This window comes from Nicotiana tabacum, chromosome 7, assembly GCF_000715075.1.
Source record: "Nicotiana tabacum cultivar K326 chromosome 7, ASM71507v2, whole genome shotgun sequence".
NCBI classification, from domain to species: Eukaryota; Viridiplantae; Streptophyta; class Magnoliopsida; order Solanales; family Solanaceae; genus Nicotiana; species Nicotiana tabacum.
Window position 1 is genome coordinate 128,676,160 of NC_134086.1, and position 18,723 is coordinate 128,694,882.

The window sequence follows — 18,723 nt, forward strand, 5'->3', positions numbered from 1 at the left end:
TCATTAATACTAAAAAATAGTGCTAAAAAATAGTGAAAAAAGCCCCCTAATTAATATTTTCCTTTGTTTTTTCCATCTTTCCCATGGCTCTTTATAACTTCCTCCATTAAAGCACAACTAGTATTCTTTTCCCCTATAATTCTGTTTTTTCTTCTTTAATTGCAAAATGATTTAATTTAGCTATCTTTACAACTTGTTTGGATAGTCGTTACTTGTTGTATTATATCGTATTGTTGCTTTAAATACATTATCTATTTTGATTGTTACTTAAATTTAATTGTATCGTATCATCAAATTCATCGTTATGTAGCGATAAAAAGTGTCACTTTATGAAACGATCGATTTGGTGTAGTCACATGGTTACTTTTTTTTCTCATATTGCCTTTATTATTAAATAATCTTATTTTATCCTTTACCTTATATAATAATTCTACCTCGTAACTTACCTTTTCTTTTAATATAATATTGCAAGTTTATTCTTCGTATTGTTGGTGCATGACATTATAAAACTATGACAAACAATACAATCTATCCAAATATTGTATACTTTAAAATGATACATACGATACATATGAAATAATACATAACAACCATCCAAACAAGCTATTAAGTTCTTAGGTTTTAATCCGCTTTTATTTTATTTTATTTTATTTCTTTTTATTAAATTTTAGTATAGGTAATATAAAATCCTATTATTTAGCCTACATGGAGCACCGGATAAAATGTCCAACAAGGCCATGTGTATAAACTTAAACTAAGGTGTATGAGATCGAGGGTGTATTTAAATTTATTAATTCAACTGTAGGATGGTAATTAAGATTAGGTATGATTTAGGGAGGAAACTAATAATCAATATCAAGTTTAAGAGCGTTTTGAGATTTTTTGCCTTTAATTAATAGATTCAGAACAATGTGAAAGAAAACCCATCAACATTTTAGATTTGAGCTAACACAACTCATGATGTTCATGTTACCGGAAATGCAAGTATCTCTTTGGAAAACACTTAATCGCCCTCATTATTTATATCAAATTAATGTATTTAACCGTGACAACTATATATTAAAGGAGAATACATATCTCTTAAACATATAGTAGTAGATCGTAACGACAACTCTATATGTTGTGAATTTGTATTCTGCAAATATTGAATTATTTAGATTTAAAATTAAATGTAACCCCATTTGCTTATCTAGGATAAATGGTGGACAGAAAACTTTTGAGTTGGGGAGCCATATGCCTATTAAATGAACAAATAGTTTAACTATGAGTTTAGAATTAAAAAGCATAATTATAAATAAACAAAAAAAAAGAAACAATTATTTATTTTCTAAAAGGTAGATGGAACAAAAATAACCCCTATCTGAATTACATCATGAACTTCAGCCGAAAAAAAACATCATGTGACCATTCCCGCTCTATTTGAAGACAACCCGAAACCGTGAAGGTGACACATTACATCATGACCCGGGAACCGACAACGACTTTATCGGATCCAGTGGCACGTTTCGTAAATTCCACCATCCTTCAAGCCCAAATCCAAAACTCACCCAAAAAATATCTTCTCCGTTTGGAAAATCTGAAATTCTCGAACGTTCCTTCTGGCATCACAAATCTTTTCTCTTGCCAGATATTTTCATCTTCCCTTCCCCTCTTAAACACAAATCTTACAAATCATCTCTTCCACGTTACACATTACGTTTCTGCCTCCATCTTTTTCCTCTTCAATATCTTCCCCTTTTTCCCTCTTTAATTTCTCAAATTTTCGTAACCGTATTTACCTATGGTTTAACAGAATTTATAACTTGGATGCGTGTACCTGTCAGTTTAGGTACAATCTCTGTTTTGGCATCAATTTTTGGGAATTTGGCTCTGAGTTAGAGACAACCAAAAACGGGTATGGATCGAGAAGGAGGATCCGCCGGATCTTGTTACTATTCAGTGCTTGGGATTCGTAAGAATGCCTCCTGCTCCGACATTCGCTCAGCTTATCGGAAGCTAGCTCTGGTATGACGCAGAGTATTTATTTTCTTCAATTAACTCGGAATTGAATAAAAAGTTAAACCTTTGTACAAATAGACAGTGAGTACTATGTGTAAGTGCATATGCGAGTATAGTACTAACATGCGTGTGATTTTTGGGTGAAGAAATGGCACCCGGATAGGTGGGCAAAGAATCCGTCGGTAGCGGCAGAAGCGAAACGCCGGTTTCAGAAAATCCAAGAGGCTTACTCAGGTTACAATTGATTAATTTATTTACAATGATATAAAAGCAGTAGTGTCTTTTGATGGAATCCGTTGACGGACGTTCGTAGTTATTTTAGCTTGTTGAAAAATAAAATGTCCGTCTTTTGAAGGATATTGACGGTCGTTAGTTCTCCGTTATTCGTGTTGGCAGTTCTCTCCGATGAAGACAAGAGGTCAATGTACGACGCCGGTTTCCTTGATCTGCTTGAGGAAGACGAAGTACGTAATTTTGATCTTTTTTCCCAAGTAATAATCATTAAGAAAGTCGCAGGGTTTTTTTCCTCGCGTTTCTGATATTGCCACTACGAATTTTTACTAGTTCCACAATTGCGGCCTGGTGCTCATGATATCATATTCGAAATTGTATTATTTATTGAATAGTAATATTTTGTTTAAAATGATTATTTAGTGTATAATATTAGGATCCGAAATAGTATAAAATTAGGAGTTTATCTGCTGTGTCATGTCAATTACTATTCAGTTTGAGGATTTCTACCGCCCGCTGGCAAGCTTCTCAGAAGTTTTTACATGTACGTAATTAATTTGAAAAATCTGAGCAATAACTAGTGTTTCGTCAAGCTTTTAAAAAGTAATAACTAGTGTTTCGTCAAGCTTTTAAAAAGTAAGTATATTTTTTTTTAAAAAAAATATTTTGGGAGAAAAGTTACTTCTTTTGTTTTTCAAAAATTGATTCTTTTTTTTTTTAAACTCAAAAATACTTTTTTCTTTTAAAAGCTTGGACAAACAATTTTCACTTTTTAAGTTTTTTTTTTTTTAATTTACTTTTGGCCTGGTAGAGGCAGGGCCAAAAAGCTACATTATTCTACCCCTTTCTGTCAATTTTATGCAAGAGTAACACTTTTTCTCTTTTAGTCCGTCTTTAGACAGACATATTTCTGTGTTTGAATGCTATAATTTTATAATTTCCTTTATAGTTGGTGATATAAGTTGTTAGACCTCCATGTAATAAAAAATAAATTCAAAAAAATTACTCCTTTTGCCTCAATTTATGTGAAGATATTTTAATTTGAGACTCTGAACAAATTATTCTTTGATTGTAATCTTTTGTTATGATTTTTTAAATATTTGAATTATTAGGAATTGTGACTTACAATACTTTGTATGTTGTTCTCAAGTATATAAATTTTGTTTCAAAAAACTTAAAAGCTACTATGTCTAGATATGTTGTCAAGATTAAGAAGCTTGAATCTGAAAAAAATGAAAAGTGACACATTAATTGGAATAGAAGGAATAGTTTTTATTAGGAGAAAGAACAAAAGAAAGTGACAAATGGAACTCCTCTACGTCTTATTTAATTGTTATCATATCATATATATAATCTATGTAGTAAAAGTATTATAAATTTTATACTTTATGGTAAAAAGTTTTTTTATTCTCAAAATTTAATGTTTAGTTTAATGCCGTTACTAAAATGGGATGGAAGGAGGAGAAGTCCAAATAATGTAAAATTGCGGGACAACGAAGAAGCAAGTCATTTTACATTATACATTTTACCTTGTCATCCCGCCATTACTTTAGGGTGATCATAAATTTACCCCCTAAGATTTGGTGAAACTGTATGCAGGGAATGGGTGATTTCCTGCACGATTTGATGAACAGAATGGATCAAAATGTTGGGGCGGCGGTAAGAGATTAATGAGTTACTCATACATGCATCTCTTAAGCCTATGATGCCCTCTGAAATATTGTATTTATTCTGTTGTTTTCTTCCTTTGAATTAATTGGAAAGGAGGAGAGTATGGAGGATTTGCAGAGGACGTTCGTCGAAATGTTCGGTGGAGATTTAGCAAAGATGATGAATGATGAAAATCCAACGGTGAAGAAGAGGGCACGTGATTCAGGTTCCAACATAAGAGCTGCTCCAAAACGCAACACCACTAATGCCAATGCCAATGCCACCTCTTATCACTGTTAATTTTTATCAAACAATAGTGAAGTGGTCCCTACCCAGCCCCTCATTGAATTACCTGTACAACCCTTTTGGTGTTTGATTTAGTCTGGATTACACGAATCAGGAAGGAATTTAACTAGTTTATTGAGGGTAGATTTGGCAAGTCAAAAAGTTGTTTGGTGGCTCCCCAACTTTGAAAAAGTGTATCCAAATCAGGGGGCTGTTGAATTGCGTAATTAAAGCTTCTCTTTGGTTAAATATCTTTTGGTGCTTCCTCCAAAATATCGTCGCATCGCATTAAATTTGTGGTGAGTGGTTCCTTTACCTTGTGAGTTGTGATTAACCTTTTTAGGGGTCGTTTGGTTTTGTTGGAATATGATTTATACCGATATAAGTTATATTGGGATAAGTTATATTGGAATTGTTGTTTATTCATTGTTTGGTATGTTGTATTAAGAATGATAATTGCATAATTTCTAAAAAGGTATAAGTTATACTGATGTTAATTACTTCACCTTCTATAAGGTAAAGGTTATCTCAGTGTAAAAATTAATACCGAAATAATTTATATCTTATTTGTTAAACAAACAGAGTAGTAAGGTGATATTAAATTTTTATATTACCATTATACCTTCTTATGCCTCATACCAAACGATCTCTTGTAATTTCAAGTTTCATCTTAAATATGATTAGTAACATCCGATTGGGATGTGATCAACTTTCCAATATTATTCACTCAAAAAGGTTAAAAATCTGAATGAACTTTAGCAAATACCACGGTAAGAATTAAGATGCATTGCATAATCGAAAAGTGGAATACTTATTATAAACCATTAGCCGCGAATAATTCATTAACCCCTTTGTCATTCTTTAATGGAATTTTTACCTTCTATAGCAAAGATTAATCCCCTATTTATTTAAAATAAATATCATTTAAATAAATTACCTCCTATAGATACCTTTTATGTGTTATAGCAAATTTTCTAATTTTAGTTATATCCTACACTTAACCACTTAATACGCTATATTTTATTTTTCTCTCTCCATCCTTCGATTTTTCTCTCTCATACTTACCGCTTTTCATACAACTTCTAAACACACGTTCAAAATCACGCTCAAAATCAGAGAAACCTCCTCACCCACACCACTGCTTCATCCTTCCCCCAATCTCGGCGTAAACCCTAATCTCCTCTAGATTCTACTCATTTGTTTCTATATTTAGTGTGGTAAGTATTTAATTTATTTTTAATTTCGATGTTTTTGCTTTTTCACAACATCTCTACTCACCAAATTTTCTCTAATCAACAGTATCCAAACGTATTCTCACAATGTCTGAGAATACACACAGCAAGTTGATTACTAGAGGTATACCCACTAAAACTCTCAATTTCGATGGGCTCTCTTTCTCCTTGCAAATCACTCAAGGGGAATTGGATGCAGGTATAGCCAAAAATTTGGCATTAGATAAGAGAACAAAATCTCGATATGACAATTTCAAACAAACCCAAGTCGAGAAATCATTGAAGGAAACAAGACTTCCCAATGCGAAAAAGAGGAAAAAACATATTTCTCCAGCTTCATCTGTCAAGGGGAAGGAGGTTGAAGCAAGTAAAAGTTCGGATACACTTGAAGAAAAGGTATTTTATGATGTATTCTTCTGTATTTATATGTATACAACGGTTGAGTTCTCTGTTCAAAAAGGATATTCAATGTATTTTTGTACTTATAGAAATTAATAATACAGATTTGTCAGTTGTATTCTGATGTATTCTTATAGTTGTATTTATAAGGATTTTCATGTCAGTTGTATTTATATGTATTTATAGTTGTTGTGAGCACGTGATTTTTGTTTACGCGACAATCACTCCAAAAGAAATCAAAAAATAATAACAATTGGTCTTGATGTACGATTTTTGGAATTTACGTGGCATTTTTGGTAGTTATTTGTGGTCTTGTCCATTCTTATTTAGTCTTATCAAACAAAAATACAAAAAATATATGTCGTGTGTAATTAAACCATAATTCGGTTATTAAAAGGAAAATCATAAAATATGCAGCTGTTATTCTATTTGTCGTCCTTGAGTGATTTTATTTTTTATTGAATATTAGTGTGTGTGATAGTTGTTTGATATTTGTATAGTTTTGTTTTACAATTTATGTGGGATTTTTAGAAATTAAAGAAGAAAAAATAAAGGGATTTCGGATTGGGCCAGTTTGAACTAAATAAGAACAGGCCCAAACCAAAATAACCCAGTCCGAATCCCCTTTTGCCCGGTCCAATTAAGCTGGCCACACGACCGTCCAAACAACGTCGTTGTGTCACCTTCAATTTGGACCGTTAATCTCACTAGATTGACGGTCCAGATCACTCACCCATAACCCCATACCCGACCCGTTACCCGGACCAACCCGGACTCCAATACTAAACCAAACGACACTGTTTGATTAACCCTTGGATCTTGGCCGTTGATCTTGACTGATCCAATGGCCAGGATCAAAACACACCCCCCGTATATAACACCTCGTCTCTCACCCCGCACCCCCAAGCCAGACCCCTCCCTCATCTTCGTCTCCCTCACAAGACCCAAACCCCACGAAACCCTAGCGCCGCCCCCCTTTCCCTTCACCGTAAACCCGACGGCAACAACGCCGGTGACCACCACCTTAACACCCTAGGACCACTCAACCACCCTGAACACAGATCTGCTAACCTTAGGTCTCGAATCTTCCCCCACCGTCTCGAATCTTCATTTGAAGATTCGAGTCGGGCCTCAACCTATGCCAAACCACCCCAAATCCATGCCAGGCACTCCCCTGACCTCCCTCATGACCAAACCAGGCTTGGTTTGGTCCGAATCCAACCAAGACAACCTGAATCCCAAATCTGCCCTAAGAACCCTAGAAGTCCTAAGTCCGATTTTTGTTCGTTTGAACCAGAAGATTAAGGTATAATGGACCTTAATCGAAGTGTTCTCAGTTTGAGAACACTTCGATTAAAGTCCGTTCAACCCCAAGAAATGTCGATTCAAATCCGAAACAAGGCCTTCTGATTTTTCAAGCCTTTAAGGTATTTCTGTTTCCCTTCTCCTTGTCAGTTCATTTTGTTGTTTTGTTATAGTTAAATGTCTGTTCATATGTCCAAATGTTTAGTTGATTTGTTTTGAATTTTTGTGTCGATTGTTCTGTCCTTGCCCGGACCTCTCATGTGGTCGAATCTCTTTTGCTATTCGTTGATGAGTGTATGTGTTTAACAGAGTAATCGATTGAAATAAATTTTGATCGATTGATTAGTTCCCAGGGTCATTTCTTGGTTTGACAGTGCAATCTGAACCCCCTGTTCAATACTGTTTGATTCCGATCATTAGCTGTTGATTGTATGTGTTGTAATTCGTGTAGTCGATTCAATATATGTCGTCAATTAGTTTTAGCCTTGAATGTTAATAATTTGATTCAGGTTATTTATTTTCTGCTGAAGCTTTGTTTGAATCCAATTAAGAATTGAGTATAGTTGCTTGTTAGTGTGCTTGTTTGAATCAGAAATCACCTAAGGATTGGATAGCTATTAGTGTTAGCAAGGATTACAGATTGTAGTTCAATTTAATAGCATGTATGCTCACTTTTGACTCTAGGCAGCATGTGTTTGGTTAGAAGTTAGGGAATTAGAATAATTGGACAGCATGTGCTGTCAGGATACATTCCTGCTGCCCATGTTTGGTTTAGTTTAATAAAATAATAAAGCATTTTAATAATGAAAAGAGGTTTTTGTCAGGGGAATCTCATGGGAGGGGGCTTTATTTTAATCTGTTTGAGTGGAAAGAACAACAGGAGAACGTGGGAGGGAATTGAGTTTGTTTAACAGGCTGTTTGAATGGGTTGATGCTAGGATAAATAGAGAGGTTTTCCACTGGTTTGGGGGGGGGGGGGGGACAAAAGCTAAAAAAAAAACTGGAAAAGAGAGTAGAGAGTTGAAGGGAGTTCTAAAAAACCAGAAAAGATATTTATGAAAAATCAAAAAGGGAGAAGAAAAACCCAGGCTGTTTCATTGAAGTTGAAATTCTGTTTTGCCTCACCCTCTTTCTCTGTTTGAAAAACCAGAAATTTTGTGCCATTATTGTGTCGGATTCACCTATTACTGCCTGTTGATTAACACTGGTATTTCGGAGTCCCAACTGAGTCTGCTTGAGTGTGATTGTTTGGGTACTGAGTATTTGTTTCATTGGACTATTTCTGTGTGGTCCATCTGGGGTTTGATTCTGCCCTACTGTTGCTGCTGTCAAATTTTTGCTGCTGCCATTTCTCTTTGTTGCTGTTGCTGACTTCTCTACCTTCTGCTTCTTCTTTTGCATTTCAGCATCCAGGTATACACTTCTGAAACTATGGGTCGATGTAAGCTTGAATTGGAAGTTGAATTGAAATAAACAAAGAAATGAAATGTTAACATGCTTTACCAATGTCTGTGCTCAAGATGTAGTAATAGGATGAATGATAAAGTAGTTCGTGGTTGTTTAGGTTCATCCCAATTGTATTTACTTTGCATGAATTGGAACGTACTCGAACTCGATTTTGGGAATGTTAAATAGTACAATGCTAGATCAATTAGACATATGTCCACGTGTTTTAGCATTTTAGTTTGGTTGGTGATGATAACATAACACAGAATATTAGCAGGAATTTGTATGTATCCCGTTGGATCTTTGAACTGTTTTACCATGGCCCGATCCAGTTTGATTTTAACGCATATTTCAAGCAAATTTTCATATTACGTTAGTTAATGCCAATGGATTAACCATTAATGTCAACTCTCTTGTTTGAATTCCCTGTTTTAATATAGGTTTAATAGTGTAGTTTAATAATTAATGTTAGCATCAGCTCACCATTTAAATAAAGCGGCTATTAATTTTATAGAATCGGCAGGTTTTACATATTTGGGAGTACGAATCAATGGTGCGGGGTTAAAAGCTTTAATCTAATAGGCGTGAATCTAGCAAGATGGTTAAAATTTAGATCTAATAAACTTTCGAATAAGCACTAAGACTCAAGGTTGATGTTTATTTTGAATAGTCGAAAACAATTATTTGTCTATCCACATAATTATGTGAAGCTAACCTAGTTATAGAATAATTAATCTTCTTTGAATATATTATTTTGTCGATTTTTATATTTATTTATATTTCAAATTTTAAGTAACATTCCCTTCTGTTGACATTTGTCTTAATCTAGTATGCGATATGTTATGCTTGTAGCACGTAACTAAATAAGACTTTCCTTTATTTTTAGAAACGAAATTAATAGAAATGTAGTCACTTTAGGATATCCTTCTAAAATAACGGGACGAGCCTCGCCAAATAAAAAATGCAAATTGCGGGGCCCTCAATAATTGGTCATAGTAAATACTTAGAAGTTGGGATGGACTGTTTAGTGAATGTCGCTGCCTTCCCCAAAGATAATAACGCATTAGACTCTTTAGGCGCGACTTAATTAAATTACATTCTTAAATTCGGGTGCGCATTTATGCGACCCAAATTCAAATCTCAACGGAATCGAAATGTGTTAACAACTACGGGTGCATTGATTGTGATGTGGTTCGAGATGCATTTTCACGACGTTGCAATTCTATAAAAACAAATGATAATAATAAAAGCGGTTTAAACTTAATAAAAGCACATAAGTCACAATATGTATTCAAATCAGATATTTAGCCATTATAACAATTTAAGCGACCGTGCTAGAACCACGGGATATGAGGGTGCCTAATACCTTCCCTCGGGTCAACAGAATTCCTTACTTAGAATTTCTGGTTCACAGACTTCATTTGGAAAAGTCAAAAATTTCCTCGATTTGGGATTCAAGATAAACCGGTGACTTGGGACACCAAAAGCTAAACCTTTCCCAAGTGGCGACTCTGAATTAAATAAATAATCCCATTTCGAATATTGTCACTTAAATTGGAAAAACTCCCTCGCGCATCTATCCCTCGGGGTGGGCGCGCAAAAAGGAGGTGTGACAGCTCTGGCGATTCTGCTGGGGAATTAAGAACCCAGAACCTCCGGTTCAGGGTTCAAGAATTCGAGCTTAGAATAATTGTTATAATTGGCTTTATTATCTGATCTTTATGTGCTAAATGTTGTCTTTTACCGCTTTGATATTATCTGAACTGTATATAAACTGTGCCGAAACCCTTCTCTCTTCACCTCCGAGGATGTGCTTACTTGTTGAGACTCCCTATTCTGTTAGTGTCAAATACCCTTAAATGAAAAAGAGGCTCGGACAAGTTACGAAGCCGGATGGCCTTTTGGTTCCCGGTAAGTTGCCCCCTCCTCGACTCGAGTTGTCCGCTCGGGTACACAGTCTAGAACACCGACTCAGGATTTGAACATAAAATAACATGACCTCATGCCGGATCCCTAGTAGGAACGCTTATTTGCATCATGTTGCATTTGACCTAGGGGACTCAACACAGGGGTTGGGTCCGTCTAGGACAGGCAACCTGGAATGAAAAGACCATCCTGCTGCATCCCGTTTGTTTTGCGCATGTAGTGTCAAAACCTCGCCGGAATTTTCTTAAAAGAAAAAAAAATGAAAACAAAATTTGTCTTTTAGTTTGATTTATTAAGAAAAAAAACATGTATAAAAAATAAAATAAAAACTCCTTTTAATCACTTTCAAAATCCAAAAAATATATATATATTTATTTAAAAGTAAAAAAAAGAAGGGAAAATTCAAAATTCAAAAAATGTTGTTTCTTTTGTAGTATCTCTTTTATAAATTCAGACTAATAGTCCAAATACTTCCTTAAAAAGATTTTTCTTTAGTCTTTATCTCTTTTCAAATTAAAAAAAAATAAAAAAAATATAAAATATAAAAATCCAGAAAAATATTTTTTCTTTTCTTTAAAAGATTGTATTCAGAAAGGGGTTTTACTCTACGCTTGATCAAGCCCGAACTACGCCGGTTTGATTCTCGCAGGATGCGAAATACGTATGCAACCCTCATCGGGTCCAACCTCCCCGTTTTCGAAAATAGCCAAAATATCGGAATTTTAGTTTATGAGTCGGGTGATGCCGTTTTGTCGAGAATAGCCAAATGTTCCCGAAAGGGACGCCGGAAGGCTGACTTTGCATAAACAACCATTTTGGTCATTTTTAAATTTTGACCAAGTTGCCCAATGGCCTTAGGATCCTCGTCCCCGAGGATCTGCGAGGCCATGTTCCCAATATCGGGTCACCATTCTAAAAAAAAAAAAAAATCAAGTGATGCTTTGGTTGTAGAAAACAGCCGAATGTTCCCGAAAGGGACGGCGGAAGGCTGACATTGCATAAACGGTCATCTTTGGTCATTGTTTTAGATTTTCGACCAGTTGATCCTCGTAGCCTTAAAATCTTCGTTCCCGAAGTGCTAAAATGCCGCATTCGAAAACCGAGTCCATCATTTTACAAAAAAGAAAACATAGATAGTTTTATATTTTGAGTCTAATGAAAGTTTTTCGTTGGCATAATCACCTTAATAAATGTGCAGGATGAGCACGATACAAAACAAACCCTTTTCAATAATGACCAAGATCCCTTTTGAGTTGCGATTATGGTGGAATGACTTAGGCAAGGAGGGCCAAGACAAAGTAAAGAAGTATCTGAAAGATCTCCCGGATTTACTAGACATTCAGCCTCGGGGTGATATTATCAGATCATTGGTCACTTGCTGGGATTCAACACACAATGTATTTCATTTCTCAGACTTTGAGCTCACCCCGACATTGGAAGAAATAGCGGGATACATCGGAGGTGATGAAGCTCCGTTAAGGTTCAAGTACTTGATTGCACCTAGGGCCGTCACGGTACACCGGTTTTTGGATTTCCTAAAAATACCCCGAACATTTCACCATCCAGATCTTGCCAAAGGTTTCTGCAGTCTCCACCTCATATATGCTAGATACGGCTACGTGGGCGGGTTCAATAAACCAGACTTCAAACTATGCAGTAGAGGTAACCGACAAAAGTGGGACGAACATAGGCTGGTAGCTTTTATGATAGCTTTTTTGGGTCTTATAGTGTTCCCAAGGAAAGACGGAAACATCGATCTAAAAGTAATTGGGGTCGTCAGTACTTTGCTCACCCAAGATAAAAGTACTCTGGCGCCTATGATTATGGCTGACATCTTCCGGGCTCTCACTGCTTGCCGAGCCAGGGGTGACTTTTTCGAAGGATGTAACCTATTGTTGCAAATGTGGATGACCGATCATTTATGCCACCGCTCCCCGCTCTGGGGTTACGTTTCGCCCGAGAAAACTTGTATTGGAAAATTCTACACAAGAATCAAAGGGTTTAGTCTACCCGAGGGAGTCACAGCTTGGACGTCATTTTTTCGAACTCTCACTGCTAACCAAATCCAGTGGACGCTCGGATGGTTGCCTGTTGAGGAAATCATATACATGCCAGCAACCAGGCCCTACTTTCTGTTGATGGGACTTAAAAGCATCCAACCATATGCACCGTATCGGGTTTTGAGGCAACTTGGGAGGTATCAAGTAGTGCCGAAAGATGAAGACTTGAGTACCCAAGTGATTGAAATCAGTCCGGACGGTCGTTTCCCCGAAGAAGAAGTTCGCCAAATCTGGAGTGAGTGCCAATACCTGACAGCAAACACTTGTGTGATGGATACGGCTAAAGGGAAAGTTGCCCCGGGGTATCACGCTTGGTTTAGAGGTGACATATCCTGCGAGAGACCAGCTAAAAGACCTCATCTCAAAAATTTCGTTGAGTCATCCCAAGAGCAATGGAATTGGTTAGCAAAAGAAAAGGGGTATCGGGCAGAGATCGGCGATTTGAAGCAACAGGTTGACAGTCTGAAATTCAATAACAGTATGCAAATCACTGCGGATCGAGGCGAAAAGAATAGATTGGCCCAAGAAAATGAAGAACTTAGGGCCCAAATCCAGAAATTGAGATTGGCTCTTGATAAACAACCAAGGAGTCGATCAGATGAGCAGTTGATAAAAGGGCTGAAAAGTGAAGTCAGGGAATGGCGAGATGGTTTAGAAGAGTTTGAAAACGTCATGGCAGAGCTCAAGGTATAGTGGGGTACAAGAGCAGATAAACATCACCGATACTTGAATCAACTGAAACGCGACCACGAGAAAACTGTTGCCAAAATGAAGAGAGAGATGGCTACACTTGGGGTTAAAGCAGTTAATCAGGCCGAGGATTTCCAAATTGAGAGCAGATACTGTTACGACTCGTTGGCCCAGATGAAGGTAGAAGTGAGACAACTGAAGAATCAGCATATGCAGGATTCTTAGGTTTTAAAAACGTGCAGTGATCAGATAAAACGCCTGCTCATGGAAAAGAAGCAAACCAAAGATAAGATCAGGACCATTGCCCACGCCATCATCAGACGGTGTCTACGGTGCGAAAACATGACCAGCATTACCGTTCTCTCGGCAGAGATGGGTTATGTCAAGCAGACCATGCATGAGCTGGAACAACTTGAAAGGGATCTCACACCTAGGATCGCGGCGAGGCCGAACGATGCCCCGCGGGCGCTAGTTCTCAGAACCTTAATGTATTCATAGGTCGAGTCTGTCTTTCTTTTGCATCAAGGTGTATTAGTCTGTTGAGTCTGTACTATTTTCAATGCTTGTTATTTTCCTTTTTCAAAGAATGTTAGTTTGTAATAGATTGTTCAGGAATAAAATGTGTGCTCCTTTTACACTCATCTGTTTTTGAACTACGTAATGATCTGATTCACCCGACATCGTGATACGTAGGCAATCCTCATCGGATCCGGTCACATTTTAACTGCAAATATTGAAAACAGTAATAAAAAAGAGAAAGAAAGAAAAAAAAAATAATAAAGGGGAAGCCTAAAAAGAAGTCGGAATGACGCACGCCTTCATTGCAAACATGTAGGAATTCACTTAACTGTATAGGTGCATCATGCCCCAACGTGATATTACCTATCTGTTATTTGTTTCGAACTAACCGTTCGTTTGTCGTTGAGTCCTTCCAGGTTTTAGAAATGGCGGTTGGTTTGGTAAAAGTCTGGCCTCACATTCATACTTCACGAGGTCGAAAGGGAGTGTTCAATTACCTGTTGTTAAGTCAAGATGGGGTACTCACACTTACTTCACAAGATCAAAGGGAAGCATAGAAATGTCTTCAGAAATTCCTTTGCTGATAGTTCCTGTTTCCGAGGAGAGTTCGATCTCGGCCGTCCTCACGCCCGAATCTGCAACTGCGGAGGAAAATAGAATCCTGCGGCTCCGCATGTTGGAAATGCTGGATGACTGGAATAACGGAAAAGAGCCACCAAGTGTTATCCCTGGGTTCCCTGAGTTGTTCTCCAGGACAAGTGGGACTTCTAACGTCCCCATAAGCTATTCGGCTACCCCATTCGGGTACCCAGCCATTTCGGCCTTCTCTGCTGGATCACCTTCTGATTCTTATCCTCGGATGTCAACCATAGATGTAGCTACGAACGTATTTACTGCACCTCCCTGTCCGATCATGGCACAACCCGCTACACACAAGCCAAATTTTGACTCATCCTCATTCACATTCCAAGCACCATCCTTCTCACTGGAACCAACTCGGTTCGCCACCAGCACTCATCCTCCACAGCCTCAATACGAGTTTGAACCTGGGCAGGATCAAAACCCCAAAACCGCTGAGCAAGATGAGATGGCAAAAAGAATGAGGAGCCTTGAACAGAGTTTGAAAAACATGCAAGGTTTAAGCAGACAGAAGAGTGTCTCCTATACCGATCTATGCATGTTCCCTCACGTGCACCTACCCGTGGGTTTCAAAACCCCAATGTTTGAGACGTACGACGGGCACGGCGACCCCATTGCTCATCTCAAGAAATATTGCAACCAATTGCGGGGAGCCGGCGGCAAAGAGGAATTGCTAATGGCATATTTCGGGGAAAGTATAGTAGGAATAGCCTCAGAATAGTATATGGACCAAGACATATCTCGATGGCATATATGGGATGATCTCTCTAGAGATTTTGTGAGACAATTCCAGTATAACATCGACATTGCACCAGACCGAAATTCTCTGTCAAACTTGAAGAAGAAACCTTCAGAGAATATGCTATTAAATGGCGCGAGCAGGCATCGAGGGTAAAACCACCCATGGACGAGATAGAAATGGTCACTACTTTTCTCCAGGCTCAAGAATCAGACTATTTCCAGAATATGATGTCATCCATGGGAAAGCCTTTCGCGGAAGCAATCAAGATCGGGGAGATGGTGGAGAACAGTTTGAAAACGGGTAGAATCATAAGTCAGGCAGCCATAAGGGCAACCTCCCAAGCCGTCCAAAGCGGGTCCGGAGGAATGGCAAGAGGAAAGAAAAAGGAAGAAATGCCATGGCAGCATCAGAAGTGAGGGAATATCGTAATCCCAGGCCCCGTTTTCCAGAAAGAACCCCACAACATTACTACCCCCACCAAAATGTGACGTATGCTCCTCAACTCTACATGATCATGAATACCCAGCCCTATGTCCATCCGCCACAGCAAGCCAATCGAGGCCAAGCTCCGCCTCCCAGAAATCAGCCTCCCTACCGCAACCACTATAATCCACAGCCTCCTCAAAATAACTTCCGCCCTCAGGAACCACCTAGAAGACGGACTTTCACACCCATCGATGAACCATATTCTACTTTGTTCCCAAAGCTAGTCCAGTTGGGTTTCCTGCAGCCAGTCCCTCAGACAAGCACAATCCGACATCACCTACTTACAAAGCCGGTGTTAGGTGCGCCTATCATTCAGGAGCGGAAGGGCACGATACAAATGACTGTTGGGCTTTGAGAAGGGTAGCCGAGAATTTAATAGAGTAGGGGAAAATAGTACTAAGGGACGAGGAGGTCCCAAATGTGACTAACAATCCGTTATCCGCTCACAATAACGGGCCACTGATTGGAATGATTTGCGAGGACAAAGAATTTGATCCTGCTTTAAAAGCTATAATCGCCATCGTCGATGCATGGAAAAGGCCTAAAACCACCCCGAAGCTAGAGAAAGGGAAAAAGAAGGTCAGTACTGTCAAGGGCGAGCCCGAAGAGAAGGTGGAGAAAAAGACAGTGACGATGGTGCCTGTGAGAAATGAAGTTCTTTATGTTCCACGAGGTCGAGCAGAGAAGCCGCAGAGTTTCGAGGTCAAAAGGGCAAAACCAATGTACGTACCAAAAGGGGCTTATGTGGTCCGGGGGACGATTCAACCACCTCGGCTGAATGAGCCAGTGGTTATCGGACGCGTGCCATAGAAGCCGATGACAAACCCGTCCACAGTACCGTGGAACTATCAAAGAATGTTGGTTACGTACAAAGGCAGAGAAGTCACGGGAGAACTTCCGAAAAATACTTTCATTGGAAGGTATTCGAACACTCAAGAGTTAAACAACGCCACACAGAGATGCTTCCCACCAAAGAAGCCTGTAAGCGTTGAAGAAGCGGAAGTTTTCTTCCAAAAGATGAAAATGCCAGACTACAAAGTGGTAGATCAACTACGCAAGTGCCCCGAGCAAGTGTCCATGCTATCTCTGCTGATGAGGTCGGCCGAACACCAAAAGATCTTGCTCAAGACCCTGAATGAAGCATACGTACCAGTTGAAACCTCAGTCAAACAACTGGAACGAATGACGGAAAAGTTCTTCGCCGTTAACCAGGTTTCTTTCAGCAAGAACGACTTACCTCCAGAGGGAGCAACTCACAACAGCCTTACATCTGACAGTCAAATGCGAAGACTACTACGTCAAGCGGGTAATGTTGGATGGAGGTTCAGGTGTTGACATTTGTTCGCTCTCCACACTACAGAGAATGGAAATTGGGACCGGAAGAATCCGCCCCAATAATGTCTGCGTAAGGGCTTTTGATGGCGTCAAGAGGGATACCCTCGGGGAAATAGACTTGGTGTTGACTATAGGACCAGTAGAGTTTGAAATAACTTTCCAGGTGCTTGACATGGATACGTCTTACAATTTTCTCCTCGGCAGACCTTGGATTCATGCGACAGGGGCTGTGCCTTCCACTCTTCACCAAATGGTGAAGTTTGAGTATGAAGACCGGGAAATTGTGGTCCACGAAGAAGACGAACAGTCTATTTATCGGGACCCATCCATCCCATATCTTGAACCAAGGGAAGAGAGCGAGCACACAGTTTATCAGGCTTTCGAAGTTGTGCTAGCAGAGCAGTATGAAGAAGGAAGACCTTGCCCCCAACCTTTCTTGTCCAACACCTCAATCATGGTGGCTAAAGAAATGATTCGACATGGATTCAGGCCAGGGAAAGGGCTCAGACGAACATTTCAAGGAATAACGGAACCCATCACCTTGCCTTCCACCAAGAAACTTTTTGGGATAGGTTTTCAACCCACTCCAAAAGATGAAGAGTGGGCAAAGAAGAGGAAAAATGAGGGTTGGAAGCTGCCTCGGCCATTGCCAGATTTATATGAAACTTTCGTCGGACCAAAATACATCGAAAAAGAAGACGATGAGGTTTTTACGGCCGAAGAGATCGAGGAGATATGTGGGGCAATGAGATAAATGGTTTACGAAGCTCACATGGTTCAACCAGGAGAAGGCACCAGCACCGCTGAGATGCTATACGTAGGGCCAAACGCCAAGCTTCGAAATTGGGAGGTCACGCCATTCCCTACTAGACAGGAGTCCGGGTAGACCTGTCCTGCCGCCTTTCTTGCATCACGAGTTATCCCCAGGATATAACTTGGATGTTTTCCCTTCAATTGTTGTTTTGAATTCCTGAGTTATAAACATTGTTATCTTCCAAATTCCAAGAAAATAAAAATCATTTTTTTCTCATTTTTCCTTTGTTCTGATTTTGGTTATTTTTCCTTTATCTTTTCTTTCAGTTATAATAATGTGGCTTTAAATAATATGACATGCTTGCGGACTTCACGCCCAGATCACAACGAGCCATTTAATTGTGAAATAATGAACCAAGAACCAGAATATGACGAAGAAGAGGCTTTTAGGGAAATAAACCGAGAATTGGAACACTTTGAGAATAAACCTAAGCCGAATCTGAATGACATTGAACTAGTTAACTTGGGAACTCCTGAAGAAATCCGAGAGACCAAAATAAGCATTCACACGGACGAGAAAACGCGAGACGCTATAATTCAACTCCTTTTTGAATTTAAAGATGTGTTTGCTTGGTCATACGATGACATGCCAGGACTAGGTGTTGATCTGGTGGTGCATAAATTGCCAATTCACCCTGATTGTCCTCCAGTTCAACAAAAGCAAAGAAAGTTCAAAACTGATGTCAGTGACAAAATTAAAGAAGAGATCACCAAGCAGCTGAAAACGGGAGTAATTCGGGTAGTCCAGTACACCACATGGTTGGCGAATGTAGTTCTAGTGCCGAAAAGAGATGGGAAGACTCAGATATGTGTGGATTATCGAGACTTGAATAGGGCGAGTCCCAAAGACAATTTCTCATTGCCCAACATCCACATCCTTGTTGATACTTTTGCCAAACATGAGATACAGTCTTTCATAGATTGTTACGCTGGGTATCATCAGGTGTTGATGGATGAAGAAGACGCC

At 38.8% G+C, this 18,723-nt stretch overlaps 1 protein-coding gene across 1 annotated transcript; it reads left to right on the forward strand.

Moving 5' to 3' along the window:
- Positions 1–1,599: 1,599 nt before the first annotated feature.
- On the forward strand, positions 1,600–4,413 carry LOC107812770 (uncharacterized). The gene is made up of 5 exons (XM_016637942.2): positions 1,600–2,004; positions 2,145–2,232; positions 2,395–2,462; positions 3,829–3,888; positions 3,994–4,413. Exons 1-5 carry the CDS (start codon positions 1,897–1,899, stop codon positions 4,177–4,179), a joined length of 510 nt encoding a protein of 169 aa, XP_016493428.1. The 5' UTR covers positions 1,600–1,896; the 3' UTR covers positions 4,180–4,413.
- The last annotated feature ends 14,310 nt before the right edge of the window (positions 4,414–18,723 follow it).